At 42.1% G+C, this 21,433-nt stretch overlaps 1 protein-coding gene and 1 long non-coding RNA gene across 7 annotated transcripts in view; one reads left to right on the forward strand and one right to left on the reverse strand.

The window, feature by feature from the left end:
• The window catches only part of LOC111251533 (uncharacterized), a 93,095-nt gene that overhangs the window by 17,340 nt on the left and 54,322 nt on the right, over positions 1-21,433 (reverse strand). The window contains exons 3-6 of one of the 6 annotated variants that reach the window (XM_086991136.1): positions 15,625-15,767; positions 15,039-15,530; positions 14,405-14,480; positions 7,911-8,790 (exon numbers count right to left, since the gene is read on the reverse strand). In XM_086991136.1, the coding sequence (XP_086847262.1) occupies positions 15,453-15,530; positions 15,625-15,767 (221 nt within the window). In that variant the 3' untranslated portion in view covers positions 7,911-8,790; positions 14,405-14,480; positions 15,039-15,452. Of the gene's footprint in view, positions 1-2,929; positions 3,138-7,910; positions 8,791-14,404; positions 14,481-15,038; positions 15,575-15,624; positions 15,768-21,433 lie in introns of those variants that run through there. The other 5 variants (XM_086991133.1, XM_086991132.1, XM_086991137.1 and 2 more) reach the window with 5 other exon arrangements.
• Positions 413-19,749, forward strand: LOC147755557 (uncharacterized). Its single transcript, XR_015329193.1, has 4 exons — positions 413-547; positions 930-1,414; positions 8,647-8,883; positions 14,371-19,749. It is a non-coding gene; the product is annotated as an uncharacterized LOC147755557 (long non-coding RNA).

The following is a 21,433-nucleotide window of genomic DNA, read 5'->3' on the forward strand; positions in this document are numbered from 1 at the left end:
CGACAAAATCTTGCTTACCGGAACAGCTGCAAGCACAGGAGTAGCAGCAGATCGCAGACAGTTCTTGAACGACATGTACTCTTACAGCGATCCTTGTCGCTCTTATGCGCGTCGTCGTTGTTGATGTTTCAAAGCTTGATTCAGTTGAACTATTGCGTTAGTCGACAACTCCCACCGCTAATAGTTTCTCCAGCGACTAGAAAAGCACAGCCGCCGTTGTATGGTTTTGTTGGCGTTTGCGTCTGCTGTTATACTATTGTTGTCGGCATAGGTTATACTCTCCTGGTGCATGGACTGCACGACGGCGTGCACCTGCTAACTCCACTTGAGCTACTGCTGGTGAAAGACGTCACCTCTACTCTGCTACGTCCACACCTATTCTCAGTTATTTTGTCATTACTTGACTACCAGATTGGCGTCTTTTAGATTTGTCCTGTTCCTTGTTTTGGATTTTCTACCAAGCCGGCGTTTAGCTTCTCGTCGTTAGCAGGACAATGGGTCAGTGCGATGACGGGTCGCCGTTCTGATAAAGTTGCAGATTTCTACTGTGAGTAATCGGGTATAATATACGCGCCGCCAAAGAAAATAGTAGCGGCTACAATGCATGAAACAGAATAGCTTCATTGCGTGGGCGTTTACGGCTGCTGCATGCGAAGCCGTTGTTGACGATAAGGGCGATGTTTTTGGAGGCTGCAGAGGCAGCTACTGGACTCTGTGCATGCTCATGAACAGCATGCGCAGAGTTGAGTACGGACGGCAAAACATCAAAGCAAAGCGGTCTTGTAAGCCTTGCAGCCGCTTTCCCTTCTGTTTGGTTACAAAAAGCTACCACTACAGCTTGATTTCTTGTCTTTTCTGTCGCCGTGTATCGTCTGCGTTTGCGAGCTCTCTCTCTCTTTTTGAACCTTGCACTTTTCCCTCCTTTCTAGGGTTGTTAGTGTGTTTGCGAGCCTCGGTGGCTTGGATTTTATAAAAGCAGCAACTGGTGGAGCTCCCCAACGGAGAGCACCCAGAGCTTTTGTTGCAACGTTGGAAGCTACTGGTACGGGTGCCGGCATGGTCACGGCCGCGGCAAACAACTCGAGTTGGTGCGCGGCAGTATCCACGCATCGTCGCCGCCATGCTCTGCCGTTTCGTCTGTGGCGGCGACGCTCTATCCGTATTACCATCGGGAATGATGTCCAGGGACACGAGTGGAAACGGGCTCTGTAGCAGCTATCGCGAACGTAGTTGTCGCATTTCCGTAATGCGTGACGGTGGTGACCTAGACAGGCGATCTTTTTGCGTCCCCTTTCATGACATCGTTGCTACTATGAAAAGGAAGTCGTACACCAGTTATGCTGGTCGCCAGTTATTCTCACAAGGCTTTGGCTGAACCAGCGACTTGCTACAGCAGGCAAGCATGAGCGAAAAGGTACAGTAAATTTACGTATACGCTGGAGACAGTACAAAACATAGCAAAATTGACAACTCAACTAATTAACATATCGGTTCAGTTCGAAACGGGAGGGGTTAAGGTCGCATACAGAACTAATATGTTGCTAGAAAACACCACCTGCTAATTTAACAGGTAACAGTGCTGTGACCTCTACTCTAAGTGCAAAAAAAGCGTACTATTAACGCACGTCAAATAGTCCCTTGAGATAACATTATTTGTCAGTGTGGTAGAATTCGGCAAAAGTATAGATTATACGTTAAACTTTATCCGTCCATAAAACGTTCACAAATTATTCGAACTGCTCCATTACCCCGTTAGTCAATGCCTTACAAGTAGCCTCATTTAACTGAGGTTTATGCTGTGTAGCTCTAAAGAAATCAGCGAACTTTTATACTGCCAATCTTCACTGCGAATGATTTACCCCCACACATTAATGCGATGATCGTCATGCACTGGAAATACTCCAGTTTATGATAACAGACTGAAAATATCTTTGTGGTGACCGCGCCAAGGTACGTTACTACTAATAATTTCCGAACCACCCATTTGCTTGCTGAAAATAGTGGCTGGCCTTATTTTTCAGCCCGTTCACTGCTGTGGCACCTGATAATATTATGATTAATTGCACCGTTACTGCCGCTGCAAACATGTGCTAAGGCATAACCTGCTTTACCGCAATCATAGAAGACCAAACGAAGTAGATCCCAGAAAAATCTGTGGGGTGACAGACATTTACTTCCTCATTATTCACGAGTACGCCTCTACCCTATTCATATTCCCGAATCCTTAAGCTATTTAGAGACTTTTGCCTAAAAAGCTTTTGACGCAACGCAGGTGACAATCCACCCACGAAAACAAACAGCTTAAATCGTTTCTTGGTTTGCTTTTATTGGGCGCAAGAGTACAGGTGGACTCTTAATCCTTTTCTACTCCCGTTGGAATTAAAGCTGACCGTCGATATCAGGCTTCGCCACTAGAAATGTGAGAGATAGATTCGACTACTACTACTTTGCATTGTCCTAATTGTTTCATTGTCGTGACGATCTACTCGCGCTATTCGCGAATAACGAGCTTGATACCATAAGAGCGGATTAAGGGAGCTGCTTTTAGGATGAAATCCGTTATTACCAAATATAACCACTGCGGATCACCTTACTACGAGCACTGCCTCTCTCCGTGCTAACTGAGGCTCGGATATCGTACCTACCTAAGTAAGAAGAATCTGTTTTTCAACGTGTGCTTCCGACATCTCCGTGACTCGGAGTCGGAAGCTACGTGTGATTAGAATAGACATGTACAGCAAAGCGGCCACATTGACTAGACTCAGTCACAGTATTTTATGTCTCGTCTATCATAGAGATAGATGGGTCACAAGACCCGTCGTTTGCCACACTCGCTGTCCTAGCTTTTGTCTGTTTTGGCGGTGTCTAGCAGGACCGTGTATCGCTTGATTTTATTTTACTGACCGGATGGACTTGCGGCGACTCTTACCCTCTGATGCTGCTCTTGACGCTGCATTGCCAGTAACTCCCTGCATCTTCGGTATCTTTGGCCTCCATTCTCCGAGTGCAGTTCACGTTCCCAATTACTGGTTATCTCTGTTCCTTTCGATTGCCCTTTTCTGAAGCTTTTGCCCTTCGGAATGAGATTGAGAAGGTGAAGCCAGGCCAAGGTAGCTATCCGAGAGAGAATGGAAGCACTAAGAGCAATCGAAGCAAAGAGACAAAGGTGAATTAATCCTTCTAATGACTCAACTTCTACAACCCTGTCCATCCGCAGAAGCACGCGTTTCCCTTAGGCTCTTTTGTCGGCACAAGTTAATCTTTAGATCGTCTGCTCTGTAGCACCCGTATGCATACATCGTCTTTTATTTCCGCTATTGTCGGCACGAATTGCCTTTTCTGTTTCTCCTACGCGGGCCGCTGCCGCTTTCCACTATAGAGAAATAGTGCAATCATTTTGATTAACCGTTACATAACCATGTTTGCGGATACCGAACTCCTTACGCAAGCAAGCACCCATAGAGGGCGTTGCCAGCGACGAAAACAACAGCAATGACAACAACGTCAGCAGCAGCGACTACCGCTCTAAACAGCCAATACCCACCAAAGATAACAGCGAAAAGAGCAACTGTGACAATGCGCCCTCTACTATACAGGGGGTAGCGAATGGCCATGGACTTGAGATGACCGTCATCAAAAACAATTAACATCACCATCAAAAGCACCTCTGTCAAAACAGGCATCATTGCGAATGACAGCTGTATGTAACAAACGTGCGTTTAGTATAAAAACGACGCCGCAAATGATATCAGCACTTTTATAATAATTATAGCAATAAGGGACAGTGGCAATACAATAAGCAAAGAAGGTCATCCGCATGAAATATTCATCAACGATATTAAGCAAAAGCAGCATGAGAACAAAGCCTCTACTTACCATCAATGAACTATGCGTATGTTCTCAAGGAAGATCACCCTATTTCTATTTCTTGTCCATTATTTACTTTAATCCTAACTGCGCGAATAACAGTACATTATTTAGAGCCGACCACAGTCCGTTTCCGCAACAGTTAAAATCAAAATACGCTACTGTAGGCACGCGTACCTTGTCCTAGAAATTAGTATTAAAAATTCGCAATAATTTAGTATGATAAATATGGTTTTTCATAAATGTGAAAGTTTTGTATTTAGCAGACGTAACATCGGGTCGATCACTTTGTCTAGCCGCGTACAGGCTGCCTAAACAGCTGTTATTTTCAATGTATGCCGCTAATGATACATAAGGGCAACGGTCATATATTCGCGTATAGGAATACCTTCATAACCACAATCGAGGCCGATAAAGCAAACGGTATGTAAGCACGAATCATCAACGTTGTCCAATCGTGTCCTGTGCCGTTGTCGTCCTTCAGAGGTATCTTCAGAATAGCAGATTCCCGGGCGGTTCATGTCAGTTCAGACAAACCGCCTCTACTACGCTCGTGGTCGCGCTAGTGGACGAATGTTCGGTACAAACATCATGATCTGACCTACCTAGGTATCTACACATTCCCCTCGCTCTGTGACAGGGAGCATGTATATACGTCAAGGCGCTTGTGGAGGGCTCAAAAAAGACACCGACAGTGTGATGGGATGTCGCGTCAGAGGACTGAACCTTGATATATTGTACATGTCTTTCTGGAATCTCTCTGTCACTATGTTCTAGTGTACTTCGAATGTCGCCATAATAAAAACCCTGCATACATTAACGTTAGTTTTTATGTTAGGACCAAATCAAAGGTTGAATGCAAAAGCCGTTAAACCTACATCTTTCAAGTGTCCTATTCGATGGAGTTTTGATAACGATATTTAAAACTATGCGTGAGTAAAGCTACTCTTCTTTCCTTTACGAGAAATTTCTGTTTTAACAAATTTGACAACAAGCTTTGACATACATTGACGAGCGCTGATAGCTCAAAATGTTGTACCGTGCCGTTTTTCACAACCGAACTATATTTTGTGATGCAAGAAGACAACATCAACATTTGCACGATTAATGCGTGCCTGTGTCCAAGACGATTGCATACGATCGAGTGTATAGAATATGACCGGTTAGGTAAGCAGCCTCGACTCTATGAAATTATCACCAGAAAGATAAGATAGCAGAAGGAAACGAATCCGGCGAAGCAGCTTCCGCTGTGATGTACGAATCAGACGTTAAATGGAGACCGTCAATCAATAGAACTTCGCCATTGATAACGATCGCCTTTAGTGTCACTCTTTGGCCTACCCGAAATCGTGCTTCTATGTTTTTCTACATCCTTTCTAGGTTCTAACGAATTTCTATTTTTTCACTATTACTTGTTGGTGCTATGCTAAATCGATACTATCACAGCCAATTCAATTGCGCTTTCAGTTTCTCTTACTGCGGCAAAGTAGTATCAGCTGTATAACAACTGAGGCTGCTGTCTGAAGAGCCGCGATTAAGGAATATCTATAAACATGCATGGGGAAGTCTACTTGTTGAATCCCAATGTAATCTAAATAAATGGTCTCCAATGAGATGTAACAACATAGGAATAATGTTTGCTCACTAACTTCCAACAGGCTTGTCTGATAGTCTTCTCCGTTGTCTCAATTGATTAAAAACGCGCAAAAAACCGGTTTTATTTTCTTGAGCGTTTCCTTTCTTCCTTCAGGGTGGCCAATTTCGTTATGTTATATATATATATATATATATATATATTTCGAGAGAATCGGCCTGACGCTAGATTTAGACGATTAGTGCCTATTTATAATGTTATTAAGCGGAGTACATATCGAGGGAAGTTTCATGCTAACATTTCGTCGGGCCAACGTGGCTGTAATCAGCAGAAAGCAGAACGCTTCCGCCATCTCCGGCGAACTATGCTATTAAATAAAGATACAAAAACAAATGTAAGCTTTCTATTTGTAGGCACGCGACGAACGCGCAGGACGGAAATTTTAAAATTAGTCTTCATAACGTGACGTAACCAGATTTACCGTACGTGTCGAAAACAGTCGTTTTCCGTGTGAACATTTTTCTGAACCATACTTCCAGTATCTGAAACGTTCTTGTTTTGGGATTTGGTCCAGATCCAGTAAATCTGAGTGCAATATAAGCACAGATTCACACTTCATGGTCGTTTCTAATGTCCACTAACTGTACTCCGTCAAGCCAGCATCAGCTGTTGCTTTTGACGCACGTGATACAGCGACCTCTCATTGAACAATGTCGACGCGAGCGATTCGATCATGATGAATTGTTATTGTTATTTCGTTACCCACTCCAAATCCTGTGCACGACTAACTTGAATACGCTGGCATTCTACTCCATTGCTTGTGCAAGAATACGAAAAGGCTAAAAACGCCGCCCAGCTATTGTGGCTAGCACTGGGCTTGTCAAAGTCTCTATTGCTCGCCCTTCTGCCCCAGGAAGCCCCTCTGTGGAGCGGAACAGTCACGGATAACTATCTAGATGGTGTTGAATTTGGAGCGAAAATTGAAACGGATGTTTATTCCAAGCGACCCTAAGTAACTGATTCAGTTATTAACGATGCTTAGTACATTGCCTTTTTTAAATTAGCATTTTCACCAAATGAGTCGCAGTAGAAACGAATCGCATTGGCCCATCGTACATGTCGCACAGCGTTCCAATATACAACTGCGGCATTTGTACATATTGGGCTATCTATTTAGTTCCTTTAACATCCCACCTCTACTTCGTTGTTTAATTGCAATCTCCTTTGTTTACGCGCTCGACTTCGCACTTCAAAAAATTGTAATCTACCTCCGCGCATAGGCGACGATACCGTAGTTTTCGGATTGCTATCACTGTCGCCATCTTGGACTTCCGATCGGCACATGACAATGAAGTGGTAAAGCTAGAAACGAACAAGAAACCTTCATCGAGTTTGAAGCACGTATTAAGCCTTTTACTGTAAGGCTCTCTCGCGGGCATTCTGCACCACTGCTTGAGGGAAACCTGGACGAAAACACTTAAACACTGAGGACGATGAGCGAACGGCAAGCAAAAATAGTCCTTCTCTAGAGCTAGACTCTGGCTGGGAGCAACAAACGTTTCTTTGGGCACTAATTTAAGGAACTATCGTAATCACTGATACTATGAATGCTTTGAATTACAAACGGTAAGGCCAGACGTTCGCTTCTACTGCCGACTCGGCCATATCGTGATTAATTTATTACATATTTTTTAAAAGACGAGATTTGTAAGCACTACCTTGTATCAACCGGTGTGTACGAGTCCAATCAGCGATGCCACAGCAACGAAAAAAACCAACAACGGCTAATAACTTGGAGCTAGAAGGAATCGTATCTTTGACAGACAAACGGACGATAGTTGGAAGCCAGCAATGAGGCAGTCTTAGCACTAGAGTAGTGCCAAACCCAGCGGCAAATGTTTGCTTGGTTCAGGGATCAAGTTTTGCTATTGTCGACCGTGGAGAAAGGCGAACGGCAGTAATTTTGTCCAATATCACTATCGAAGCGGTTACGACGACGGGCAAGAGCTCCCGGAGAAAAATTACCCACTATGCTGCTTGTGCATTTTTTGGTACCCGACAACACCGCAATATGTCGAAAAGTATTGTAAAAAGATCCGCCAAATCTAATGGAGAGCATGTGCGCAAATTGATACTTCGGAGATTCTAAGAGTAGCAATTACCTTCGCTAATCTAGCCATCTATAGTCAGATTTTACCTCGTAATCAATTACGAGGTGCTTGCGAAAACCCAATGCAGCCGTTATTAATTGCAATAGCATACTGGGTGACTTGGCAAAATGTCGCTACTCAGTTTTACTTCAGTCTTTGATACTAACTTCGTGTTGGTTTTTGTTCGAACACGAGTTCCTCACTGGGCCCTTACTAGACACGCCTAAACAGTAGAGTCCCACAATTTACTCACGTCCGTTTACTATGTCCCGCCGATGTTACGTATCTTCGTGACTTACCATGCGCATGTATGTGACTTCGTAGAAGGAACGCGTCGGTAGGAAGTTTTCTCACACTGACAGCACTGAATACAGGTAAAGCGACATAATATAAGTAAAAGATAGGGAGGTGCCCTTTATAGGGCCCTTTTGAGGATCTAAAGACTTTATTTGCTTTAGCCCTTTCTCAAAAGGCCAGCGGTTAGTCTAGCCTCTATGGGAATGCGCTGGCAGAGACCCTAATGAATAACCAAACCACTATTCACAATACCGTCTCTCGGTTGTAAACACGACTGGTTACGCGTCCTGAACCAGCTGAAAAGCTGCAAAAGCCATTGTGTCCCTCACAGCCTACGTCTGTCCTGGGAAAACCCGAGGCAGTGCTACGTTCGATAATCAAGTGTACAGCCGTCACTCAGCAAGCAGAAATAACAGTAACTGCTTAGGCTAATATATAGACATTATTTCCCTGGCTATGTACAATGGACGTGATCAATAATAGAGGACGAGTTCATTCAAACGACAGACATTTTATCTATTATAATCTGAATTATACGGAACAAAATATTATTCTTATATTGAAAATATAAAAAATAGAAGGTAACAGTTGTCGTTGGATAAATAACTAGTGTCAAGTAGTTTATTTACACGTAAAATCAACGCATAGGTTACGTAGAATGGGCTCACCTACCTACCTACCTACCTACCTAAAAATTTTAGATACAATGGCCCTGAGTAAGCGGTTTGTTTTGCTTAGGCTTTAACAGGTTAGCCCGCGCTACGTCGGGGACATTGGTGTGAGGGATACGAGCTGCTCGACGAGATGAAATCCTGCTCTGTCTAGCAGACGCTACGAGACGGTCGAGTGGAACCACACTGAGTCTTTCTAGGCGAAGGATTCCTGCGAAGATGCCCAATCATTAAGTGTCCAGTGAATGAATCGAGACAAATTCGATGCGAAAAACATTACCGCTACACAACTGACATTATTCCAGTACGTCTTACCTCTTAATTAAGCAGAGCCTATTTTATGATACATGTAGAGGCGGACACTGCGAGATCGTGCCTAAATCGTTTATTTATCTACTCTTATTCTAGTACGCCGCCAGATAACTCTGGCATCACGACGATTAGTACATTATGTTTTTGTACGGACATTCTAGTTGTCTCCTTTTTCGCACAAATATAGCTAGTTCTCGTAGTGTAATTTAGCTAATAGAATTTTGAGTACTGATACGCAGTTATGATATCAATGTAAAAGTTAGTAATTTCTAATCGTTCGTAAGTTAAACTTTACGTAATCGTATAGATACCGTATTATTTTATGCTGACTCTTAAATAAGCGACTACAATACGAGCAGAACTGATTTACTGAACGAGTTTTTGGTATAATGATTCAATTTACCCCCACAAATTCGTGGTTTTCAAATTACTCCCGGTTGCACAGCGCCTACAATGGCCTAGCACCGTAACACTTACACGTATATCATGATAGCAATAGTTTTTGATCCGTTGGACGCATATGGGGGCTGACAACTTGGAAGGTTATTTGCATTGAATATGAGACGCCAGCACCGCTATCACCACAGTCGCTGCCGCTGCTTTACCTATGACGACATGGAAAGGCACGCTTAACCTTTAGAGCGACAACTAGGTACACTTGTGCGTAGGCTACCTTTTTCGGCCACGAGCAAACCCTTTCAGTGAACCAGCCCGACTAGACGGCCGTTCCTTCCTGTGCCTTTGTTCGGCCCCGTTCTTCGGCTAGCACCTCACGTCGACTGCATCGTAGTAGCATAGTAGTATGGAGTCAAGTACGGCAGTGAAGTGATAGAGCATATATTGACCTACAAACTTTCCGAGATACACTCAAACACGCATACGCATACGCACATGCGCGGACTGCTAGACGCATGCTTTTCTTAGAGGTGCGCAAACTTCTATAGGCCCCTAGAGATACCCTCTACGACCTCATTGTCATAGCTCTGAAATGTAAATAAAACTACGAATAGGTAGTCGTTCACGATCGGGCCACGAGCGGCGTGTGAATACAACGCCACCGACTACTACGCGACGCCCATGTAGTTTACACAGTTGTTGCCCTATTCGACGGACGACGCCAGCTTGTAGCTAAACACCACCCCCCGAACTCCTCTAGGACAGTTCCATTGCGATTGGAATGCTCAATGATTGGAGCGAATATGCAGAAAACACGCAACAGAGGCATATTCGAGACCACCAGAATATCTCGTCTCCTTCGCTGCCCACATTTTTCACATAATGGCAAACAAGTAAAAATTGCGATACGATACGCACACGTACAGATTAAATGCAAATGGCTCCGTCCTGTTGGGTTACTATTTTCAATCACCCCATAACGGTAAGTCTGTAAAAAGACGCTGATTACAAAGCAAAATATTGGTAGGCATGGCACTTCGTAGGCAAGGAAAAAATGTTTTCCTTATCTTGAGAGTGTTCACCTGGAAATAGTACGATCTCAGAAACGATCGGTGCTCGCTGTTTTTAAGCTCATTTTAGCGTATAATTAACCGAAAAAGAAAAAAAAGTAGTAGTAGTGGTAGTAGACGTTGAAGCCATTCATCTGGCCCAGTGAAATGAAACGTTCCTTAATAGCCGACCATTAATCTGTAGTTTGGGGACCACTATAACGTTTCGCAGTCGCCCGTTGATTGACCTTGAGGTCTAGCTAGTCCGTCCAACTAGCAAAAAGTACCCATAATCCTTTACTTGGTTATTTAATATGGCGAACACGTACTCGTGTCTTGTTCTCTGTTTACCCCATACGCATTGCGTAGAATAGGACGGTAAACGATACACGTATTTCACAGAAGCTTTTCGCATTTCGTCTACAACTGCAAAGATCATATAGAACGTGGCAATGCAGTGCCTGCCAGTCGTTCGGTAAGCGACCTACGTAATGGAGCCAGACAGTGGTGGTGTCCTATTCCGAAAGCGAAGGGCAGCGCAATCCCCAAATTCTAAGTAACCTGACCAGCTCGAAGAAATTGGGATGGCATAGGGGCGACGCTTTGATCACCGAACGTTCCAAAGTAAAATCATATCAATGGAACGCTCCAAACTGGATAAGATGCTACCGTCAGGATCATCGCCGAACGTTCAAAATGTCTGACTGGAAACTGAAAGCGTTAATTAACCTGTGATATAATTCCACGTACATTAAAATCTTCGGTGCAATGGACTTGTGTTGGCAGCTACTGCAGATGGGCTAGCCAACCAAGGAATTACTATTACAATAGATTTATTAGTTAAAGTCAAGAAGATTGAAGACGCACCATAAGAAGAATAATGTAATCGACGTAAATTATATAAATGTTTTTTTATAAGAACCGTATATATGTGTATATACGGTTTTTGCGAACTCCGATCTAGCTAACACCTAAATAATCGTCTATTCTATAAAGAATAAATGGCCCTAATTTTTGCTTGAAAAGTTTGATCGCACCAAGTTTTTATAGGTCGCGAAGTACCCCAAGATACTAATGACAAATTAAAATTGACAAAATCGTTTACGGCTTTTTCGAGTAGCATTCTGCCTGTCTTTACGAGGCACAAAAGCAAGAAAGAAGGTTGCTTTTGAAACATAGTAATATTATGTTTTATTATTATTATTATATTATTAAATAATATGACGATAATTGATATACGTGTTGCTCAACTTTTGTCTAAATCCTATAAAAATAGATTATTAATGGATAGTGGCAACTGATCTTTAAATCCGTCTTTTGCATCATCATGTACGCTTTTGATTAATTTTATATATTTAACGAAACTGTTGAGGAAAACGTTATCGAGTTACTATGTAACAAAAATCAATACCACCATGTTGAAACGCATGTTTTAATCGAAGACATACTGCAGTCAGGCTGATCGAATGATAACGTGGGCAAGCCTCGTAGGATTTACAAGATCCTAAATCCTAGACTTAACCTAAGCGCTAAACCTGGCCATACCATTAGTTTCCAGTCCTAATCGTTGTTTTCCAATGCTGGTAGAAATTCTGTGGGTTACTCGCACGGCCATTCTTCTACATGCGCGAACTAAGCCACGAAAAAAAGTTAAGTTTAAATGGTGAACTTCACCGTTTACGCAACGTTACGGTTTGACCGAAAAATCTCGCAAAATGATCGCAATGTTCATTAAAGCCTTTGAATTTGAATTTTTGGTAAATAGGATTATTGTTCAGTGCTAGCAGTTAGAAACGGTATACGTTACGCTATTACTGTGTTATGTTGATGCGACAAAATGATACAAGCGAATTCTAAAATGTAATAGATTGAGGCGCATATTGAGGCCAGTCGAATGCAGTTCATAAGAAAAGTACTGAGCGAAGTGACTGAAACGCATCGTATGTGCACGATACGAGAAAAAAGGACATCCAAGGAAAACCAGAGTCCATAGCATTATATATCCAGTCGTTAAATTTATTCTCTCCTACCAACTGATCCATCGTACTAAAAGTAGGTTGCTGCAAAAAGCCCGATGGTAGCATTTGTGAAGTAATCAATGCGATCGATCAAAGACTATAAGGAAACAATGAACTGAATATGATATTTGACGCAAGCTATATTAGATACTCACAAACACAACAACCAGGATATATTCAATCCTGCCATATGAGGGCCTCGTATATTATCAAAGGGAGAGAGGCTGAAAAACACTGAAACTACGTGCAATATGTAAGAGCATTCAGCTAATTATATATACGAGGGTAATTTCTGCTTCTTTCGATCTTATCCGTTTGTCTTCCTTGCCAAATGCGAGCTTATGTTGCAGGGTGGAAGAGTGTAGAGGGCCAACGATACGTCAGATCACGACCTATTGTCAATGAAAGTATTGATGACTCTCGGCACAGATCTTTGGGGCTTATTGGAGATTAGCAGTGAATATGTGCTTGTTTTGTCAGTTACCTTTCACTATACAATAGTAATACAGTGACGATAAGAAAGACAATATGTGCAGTGGAAAAAGCCCTTAAAAGGGAAGGGGCTTAACAGATCTAGGACAGGTGTCTTTTTAGATTGATTGTTGGCATGTATAAGCCGTTTGTTTAGAACAGGTCCCCCCCACTATTGCCAGTGTACTGTTGTATGGCTGCAACAAATTGGTCCGGCCAATTGATCAGGTCGGGTAGATATAAAGAAAACAGAACATTTCGATATCGCTATACGGTTAACTTCAATAGAACTCTACAACGACGCATATACGACTGCACTCGTGGTTCGAAAATGACGGAATGGTCATGAAAGCGCACAATGTACAAATGGCACTTTTGGAAATTCGTCCCGGGGCTACCATCAATCAGAACAGCAAGGGTAAAGACGCTTTGGAATGGTCGATTGGAGAAGGTAAAACAAGAACGAACATTCCTGACATAGACAAGTCTGTCGCGTCGGACGCGTGTCACAGTTCATCAAGGATCTCGTGACTGATTAACTTAGTCTAAGTGGCCATAGTAACTTAGTTTTAATCGACACAGTGCGTGATTAACGTTGAACACAAGTTAGTAAAGTACCACCTCGAAAAAGAAGAGAACACACAGCTAAATCGGTGAATCAAGATCAAATCCATTTCGCTCTCAGGGTTTATTGCAAAATTGTCTGCTTAAAATGTGATAATGAAGACTATGTCAGGAAGTTTAAATATTGCTAGATACCTTGCAGAGCTAATGGACTGATCTGGCCTCTAATCGCTTGATAATTCGAACCCTTATTAAAGCATGCAAATAACAAGCAACAACTAAGTTAAATTTTAAAAAAAACTCTGTTATTACAACGAACACTGACGTGATACTGCTTTGTTTACAATCTGAATAAGCAGATAAATAAACCCGTACACTTTCTGACGCATACTGTTTTCAACTATACGTATCAACAATGCGTAACTGATCTGTGGCAATTATTTTTTTGACGTAGATTTTTCATTATGTTTTAATGGCGTAACACGTGTATAGCTTCTTATAACTATCAGAGTGGCGTATCAGGCTTATATATATATTAAACAACCGCATATTTACATACATTATTATATATATACATGTATATGTACACCAGCAATAATCGGGCATTTAAGAAGCAATTATTGTCTTTTGGAAGTATCGATATTTCATACGGGCCTTAAATAGGTTAAAATAGGCGTACAGCTTTGCACTCGCTCGTGAATTTTCTCCTTAAGCTATCAAATGACTTGTGTCCATCCCATATACGGGGTGTATCGTTTAAGGAGAGGTTCTGTAGGTTGTTCTCGACTCGTATATCTATTTTAACCTGTTTAAAGGCTGTATCTGTAATACCGATAATTGGAAAAGACGATAGCTTATAAACCCCATTTACCGTTTATGTATGTATACAGCCGTTTATATATATATATATATATATATATATACTCACCACAGTCCAGTAATTTAGCATTGTGACAACAACGGTTTTTTGACGAATTGCAGACTGTAGAGAAACGTAGCGACCTGATTGGCTTACCTGAATGAATCCTCTGTATGTACCCGGTCACATACTCCAAGATGACAAACAAGGAAGCCAGAACAAACGACACGACCTGTTCCACAACGAGTGAAGTCAAAAGCAGACGGAAATGATACAGCATGCCACTCATACGAACACAATGGAATATAAGGTGGAGAAAGTGAGCAAGGTATACGACAAGGTTCGAAACAATGTCCGACAGATGTTAGCAGTAGTTCCACTAAAAGTATCCGTCGCTGCGCGCGCGATTTAGGTTATGCAAAAAGATGTCAATCTTCAAATGTCTGAAGCCAGCCTTACGCCCAAATATAATCACACAAAAATTTTGTTCGTATCTGTACATTTACTCTATATGCGGATGCCTATTCACGGCACTTCTGTGTATAGTTTGATGGCATTGATTATCGAGTTAAATAGATTGACTAGCTCATGCATTATGGCTGTTGAGCCTGTCGTCAGCAAATAACGGTACTCACTCGTGCAGCGAAGCTCGATGTAGTTGCTACTCCGGTGAACTCCCAATAAGAATTGATGGTCGTTTATATACTATATATACGGTTCATGCTTTAACAAAATCCTGAAAACATTGATTTAGCTGAAACAGTTATAGTAGCTTCGTCTAAGTACGCACCTCAACATCAGCATTGAAGTCATCTGCGATGAATCGCTGTCGACTTCCTTTAACGTCCATGACAGATATCTTGTGTCTTTCGTAATTTCTGTCCTTGTTTTACCCTTTTGGAACTTAAACGTCGCGAACACTATGCCGTTAGCGAAGCCTAGGCACGCCCTTGTTTCGCCTACCTTCACATCGAACAAACGCAAAAAACTATTCCTCGAAGTGCAACGAAGATGCTATTAACAGGACCACCATGATCGCTGGCCGAGCGAAATCGTGTGAATTGTATGTCTTGTCGTTCATTTATCTGACTGTTTCTCAACTGGCTTGCCTGCTGATTCGTTGTTGCTCTGAGAACAGCTCTCGGATCAAGAGGATTAAATCTGCAACGCCATCCAGCCCCGTCCCATTTCGGCCCATCGAGCTTCACTTGGGGACCTGTGTCTTCGGCCTATCGTGTCTTCTCATCCGTCTGCTTTCGTCCGGACTTGTTAAAGGAGATTCCTGTATAATTGAAGTGGGTATGTAACACTAGAGGGTTGGGAAGACTGCAAAAGAGCGTTGAGAGAGAGAAAAAGTGATTTAAATAGAGACTTACAACAGTCTGTATATGTACGATACACATCATTTTCTTGAAACTGCCCTGTGTCCCGCTTTCGCCATATTTGTACGGAGGCACACTTCCGGGCTTCAACGGGTCCTCGCGGATGGAGCGGGGTACAACAGGAGGAGGCTGATCGTCTACGGCACACAAATATTCTGTTATGATTAACTGAATATTTGCTTAGTATTATACGTTCGCACGGTGTATGCATAAACCGTAATTACTATATATATACATATATATGGACATTGATCTATATACAGGTTATTTACCGTTCCGGATGAACATAGATTTGTTCTGGCGGTGGATGATCGCTTAAATCTGATTCCAAATCAGTACTTATTAAAAGTGAGCATTTTCTATAGGTATGATATAAATAATTATTTATCGTAAATATGAAACGTAAATGAAATATGAATGGAAATGAATCTTTAAGAACTTGGTTATAGAATACGTTATATTGCGAAATAAAATGTTTGGTCTAGGAGAACTCCTCAGTAGATACTACTAGGATGATAAAAGCAGACCTTATTTAATGTATACTTTCTATTGTTACGTGATTGGAAGCTTCCCGGGAGTTGCAAAAGAATGGTTGCCATGTGGAAAGATTCTGATATATAAGAAGTTTCTTGCGACATCTATGTCAATGCCACAAATCAGTAAAATGATTTATTTTCTTAGCCTAACCGTTGAAAAAGGAGAGTCTCAGTGACCCACAATTTGCCTTTCATCCTAGTGCCGCATCGGGTTACGTGTTACGTATAAAAAAATATAGGCATATTAAAAAACTATATCCTAAAACTACACCGCTGAGCACGCTTGATATATTTACTTGCTAACCTGTGGTCTAAGTTGGCTCTTACGATATTTCCCGCTGTCACAAGGTCATCAGATTTAAACCTTTCATCTATTTTGACATAAACCTACCTAAACTACTGCGTTTTTATTCAGCTTGTTTTAAAATCACAATTAAACATGGGCTTACTCCTTTGTCCTAGCGTAAACAGACCTTTTCACCAGACCCTACGCAGTTCAGCTTTGCGAATCTTCCTGTGGGCACGCTGCTTCTGACTTTACGGTACATTCAGCGGGTGAGAGACCCCAGCCCCCAGGCCGATCTGGTCAACGACAATACCCCATTACTTTTATCCTAGACCAAGAGATCCCCGTCGGCCTGCTTGGCTGAGAGTGAGCAAAAATAAGTGGGAGTCCTAGCGTATATATGTGCACTGCCTAAAGAGTCGGGGAGGGGGTTGTACGCTTGCTAGTATATCCGTCTCTGTTTCCTTGTGGGGCGTACAGAATCGATCAAGTGTCACCGTCAGAGCTTAGTGCTCTCTGCTTCATACTCAAGTCTTTTCCTGTGCAGTCTCATCTGGCCCTGGGCCTTCTACCCAGAAAAAGGATTCCCTAACCCAACGGACTCCATGTGCAGCCATCCAACGCTTACGCCGCTAAAGCCAGCTAGGCCAAGGTACTCCGATGCCTAGAAACCTTGCAGAACAGCCACCATTACACAGGCCACGCAGTGGCAGGCGTACCAGCCGGGCTGGTGTTGGGCTGAGCCAGACGGAGCATCAACGAAGCAGACCAAGCCCGAGCAAATCACACGACAACACGATTGGGGTTTGCTAGTAAGATCGCACATTGATGGTCGTCTAACGACCAGTAGACAGGCACAGGTACGAAACTGACGGAGGAATGGATGTTCCGCTTTTATTCTGGGCTTGCCAGCTGCTAGCGTCTGGGTAAAGGCGAGAGGACAGCTAAGGCTGTTTTCTTGCCATAAGAAAGTACGTGCCTACGTAGACCGACAAAAGCTACCGGATAATAATGAATCTACTCCCGATATTGCCAGCGGTCCGTAGCAGAACTGGACTGATCAGTGTAATAGCTGCTGTCTTACAAAAATGGAGAATAGCAGCAAGACACACGCTTACCACGACGGCACGTGACGATGGCGAAAAAAAAACGATAAATTGAAACGGTAAAAAACCCAATGCGAAATAAACACAAACGACAAGAAAACTCGTGATGGCTAGAAAGATCTCACTGTAACTGAGCAACTGCCGGCGGCTCTACGGCCTACCGTGGTTAGACAGACCGGTTAAGGTAGGTGGATCCGCCGCAGATAAAAATACTGTGTGTATTAGGGACGAGCTTGTCGGTTAAAATACTATCGGAGGCACAAGCGTTGAAAAGTTGATTGTTCTCGCTCTTTTAGGTTAGCGGGGCGATATAGTCGCGCACCAATCGAATAGAGTGCGATGAAAACAGTCGAAGATCCGCTGAGAAATAAACAATATACCCACACCCGCTTTGCTTCGATCGGGATCCTTATCGAACGATCGCTTGCAGTAAGAACTAATAAAAGGGAAAAAGATATAGAAGGAGGGAAACGTGCATCATCGTTTTAAGAAGATCGAGGCTAAGGCGGTATGGAGTTTGAGGCTTTAAGTGTTTTACGTCGAATACATCTGTTTCGTTTGCCCTACAAAATGTAATATAATATAGTAATCGTAATTGGTTGCCGTCAATCTACGCACATAGATAGAGGCCTGGTGCTTCTTGAAGAAAGCACCAATGATTACAACTTCAAATTATGTATATTCGTGTTGTTTGTAGATTAATTTTTATCTCTTTATAATTATTTAAAAAATTGTGTTGTTTATTGGTCATTATTTGTATTCCGGATCGAATTTTTGTTTTTTTTTTTTGTTATTAGACGACCGTATGCTTTAAGCAACCTAGCAAATAACATAATACGGCCCAGGGTACAGTATGTGCGTTAGTTTCCTTAGTCAATTCTTTGCAGGGTACCCTTCTCTGATTGTTGTTACCAGCTGCACACTACTCATGAAGACAATAAACAGATGCTGTACACCTGTCCAAAAGATGACCAGTATATCATTTTGTGCAGGCCTGTGCGGCAATTCCTGCACAGTGCACACTGTAGCAGTATTGAGACATCACAATTAGCCATCTTCATTACTGTATATTATCTATGAATAGCTTATATACTCAGTCAAAGTGGAGATCATACCTGCAGGGGACGCTCAATGTAATTTCAAATATTATCGATCATCATTTGACAAGCAACGAAGGACACATAAGAAATTGGGCTTCTTCTTGCAAGCAAAAAGCAACGAAAGCTAACACGAACATTTATATCTATCTTTATTTTAGCGACAACGAGGATGGGGAAGCTTGTTTTTTTGAACGTACGTACATACATAAACTTCTTACAAAGTGAAATTTACCACAGACACCCAACGAAGTACAAATAAGCCTAAATATCTCAAATATGGATATTCTGAGCGAGCGGCGCATGTGGTCCTTATACGCAATGTCGGTAAGGTGACGATTCTATTATGCTACCAGAACACAGATATAATCGAACTCTCGCAGTCGATCCTGAGCGTGAGCTATGAAATACACATGCAACAACCCCCAATGTGTATTGTGGATTCTAATTCAGGGTTACTTGGCGACTGGCTCGTTAGTGTAGCGTTTGGTACCCCCCAGAAAGGCATAGGAACTAGAAAATCGGTTCGTGCGCAGCGGGACAAGGGACTCGTAGGCAGAATCGATACCTAGCGGCCTATATGACTGGTCGTCTGTGTACGCAGCTCAACGCACACGTTACAATCGGAATACATTATTGTTAGGTTAGGTATGCTGCATTTCGCATAGCTTCTTCGTAAACGATGAACATTCCGAATTTATTTGCGTGCATTATAACCCTGTTACACTGATAATGGGGTCGCTGCTTTGCAAATGGTCGTAACGGGAGCTGGTATTTTAGATCAACAACAGTTATTTCGATAATTTTTCGATAAAGAAATTTTACTTACATAAAGATATTATACATTAAAATTACTGTAATTCCGCATATTGAAGAGAGCCTTTGAAGTGCCCAGGTTGACGTGGTTGTCGTCAGCCGCCGTCCATTTTGTGCCATCCATATAATTATAGCTCTCGTAACACTCAATGTAATGTAAAAATATTTGAGCTGTTTTTATTCAGTGCTACGTAAAGGGAGGCCTTTAAGGATCTTAGCAGCTGGCGACATCAGCAGTTTATAATATCTGTTTCAATTTATAAAGGTCGATTTACCAATTTAAAGCTTATCAATTTAGTTTATATATTATAACACAATAAATGATATTTTCTAGTAATATTGTCACAAATGATATATTCTACGGGGCCAGGCAATAAAAGTGGAGGAGCATTTATTATGTATTATATTATAAGTGGAGGCCTTATTGTTTTCGTTACCTGCTGATTCTTCCAACAATAAATTTCGTACTTTATCCTATTTACGTTATGTTCTACACTTAAGGGCTTGCATGTATGGGTTAACTATCGAAATATGTTTGTAGTTTTTTCGCGGCTGGACTTCGTGAGGGAACATAATGGAAGAAGGAAACGCTCGGATAAGCTATAAAATACCGGAACATCCTAGATAATATAGATGTATGTGAGAAGGGAAATATCTTCTTTCGCCAGGCGTGTTAGAAAACAACTGATATAATTGTTCGATTTTTTTTTACTGATCTTGAAATTAATATCTTTTTGCCCTTGTATACAACTTCGTGTGTTGTTCAGGTAACAAATGTCCTCTAAAATTCATAGTTACTGATAAATGTCGTTGTTTTCATATTATTTGTTTGGTTCCTCAAGCGGCCTATTCTTTGTGAAAGTTAAGCCCAGTTTTACCTAATATTAACGATATACTTGTGAACAGAACGGTTGAAGCCAAACATAACTTCAGTTGAAGCGCAAAATAATTGACCGGAGAAAATAGAACACTTATGGCGAGGTAATGGCGTCATTGCGAACATTATCGTCTGACGTTTGAATTTAAGTAATCGAAGAGGAGGAACTGAGTCACTGAGAAATTCCAAAACAGGCTAAGAAGATGACTTAAAATACACAGTAGATTTAGTGAGACAGAGTAGTCAATGGTGGGACAAACGTCGAAAATTGCAGTGGAACCCTGATTTATCGTTCGATTCGTATATGGTCCGTCAGTGGCATATACTACACAAGAATTGCAAATAAATAGAAAAAAAAAAAACATATTTTAATAACTTTCAAGTCAATTTCGTCTTTTTCTGGGTCCATTAAATGCATTGCTTAGATGAAGTCTACTCTTCCATACGTCAGCAATTTTACTTAGTTCATTAGAACATTCAGTCTTGTTACTCGTACCAGCGAGATGGGTCTAATACTGATATGGAGGCTTGTCAAAAAATGGCAGGTTATGCATGCTGGGTCTCAGTGCTAATAAACGCTTGGAATCAACCTCACAGGGAACAATGAGGTGGCGGGACTACCTGATAACTTGCGCGTCTAAACGCTATACAGCCGTCATTGCAGCAAGGAAGCTGGCATTCCTATAGAGACCTCTTCCCAGCACACAGGATACTAATGCTACCAGCTGCCATCACGTTGCACACGTGAAGCAGATTCCGGCAGCACTGACGACCGGAAGGCCGATCCCGGCAACCAACGTTTTAAATCATCGTAGCCGCTCGTGAAAATTATTACGGAGCGTGCGGCAAATTATCATCTTGAGGGGAATTAGATAATGGGATTATGACAAGGCTGTAACTCTGACGCTCGTCTCCGGAAGCTTTGGATAGTATAGACATGCTTCGAGTAGCAGAGCAACCAGCCCTTTAAATTTACCGGGTTACTGCTTTGTGCACTGTCCTGCAATGAAGAGCAATGGACTGGGTCGCCCTAGTAAAAACATCGCCGCTTTCCATAACCATAAAATAAGCGACCTCACGCTGTG

The sequence above is a fragment of the Varroa destructor genome, unplaced genomic scaffold, assembly GCF_002443255.2.
Source record: "Varroa destructor unplaced genomic scaffold, Vdes_3.0 BEIS01000005.1, whole genome shotgun sequence".
Lineage (NCBI taxonomy): Eukaryota > Metazoa > Arthropoda > Arachnida > Mesostigmata > Varroidae > Varroa > Varroa destructor.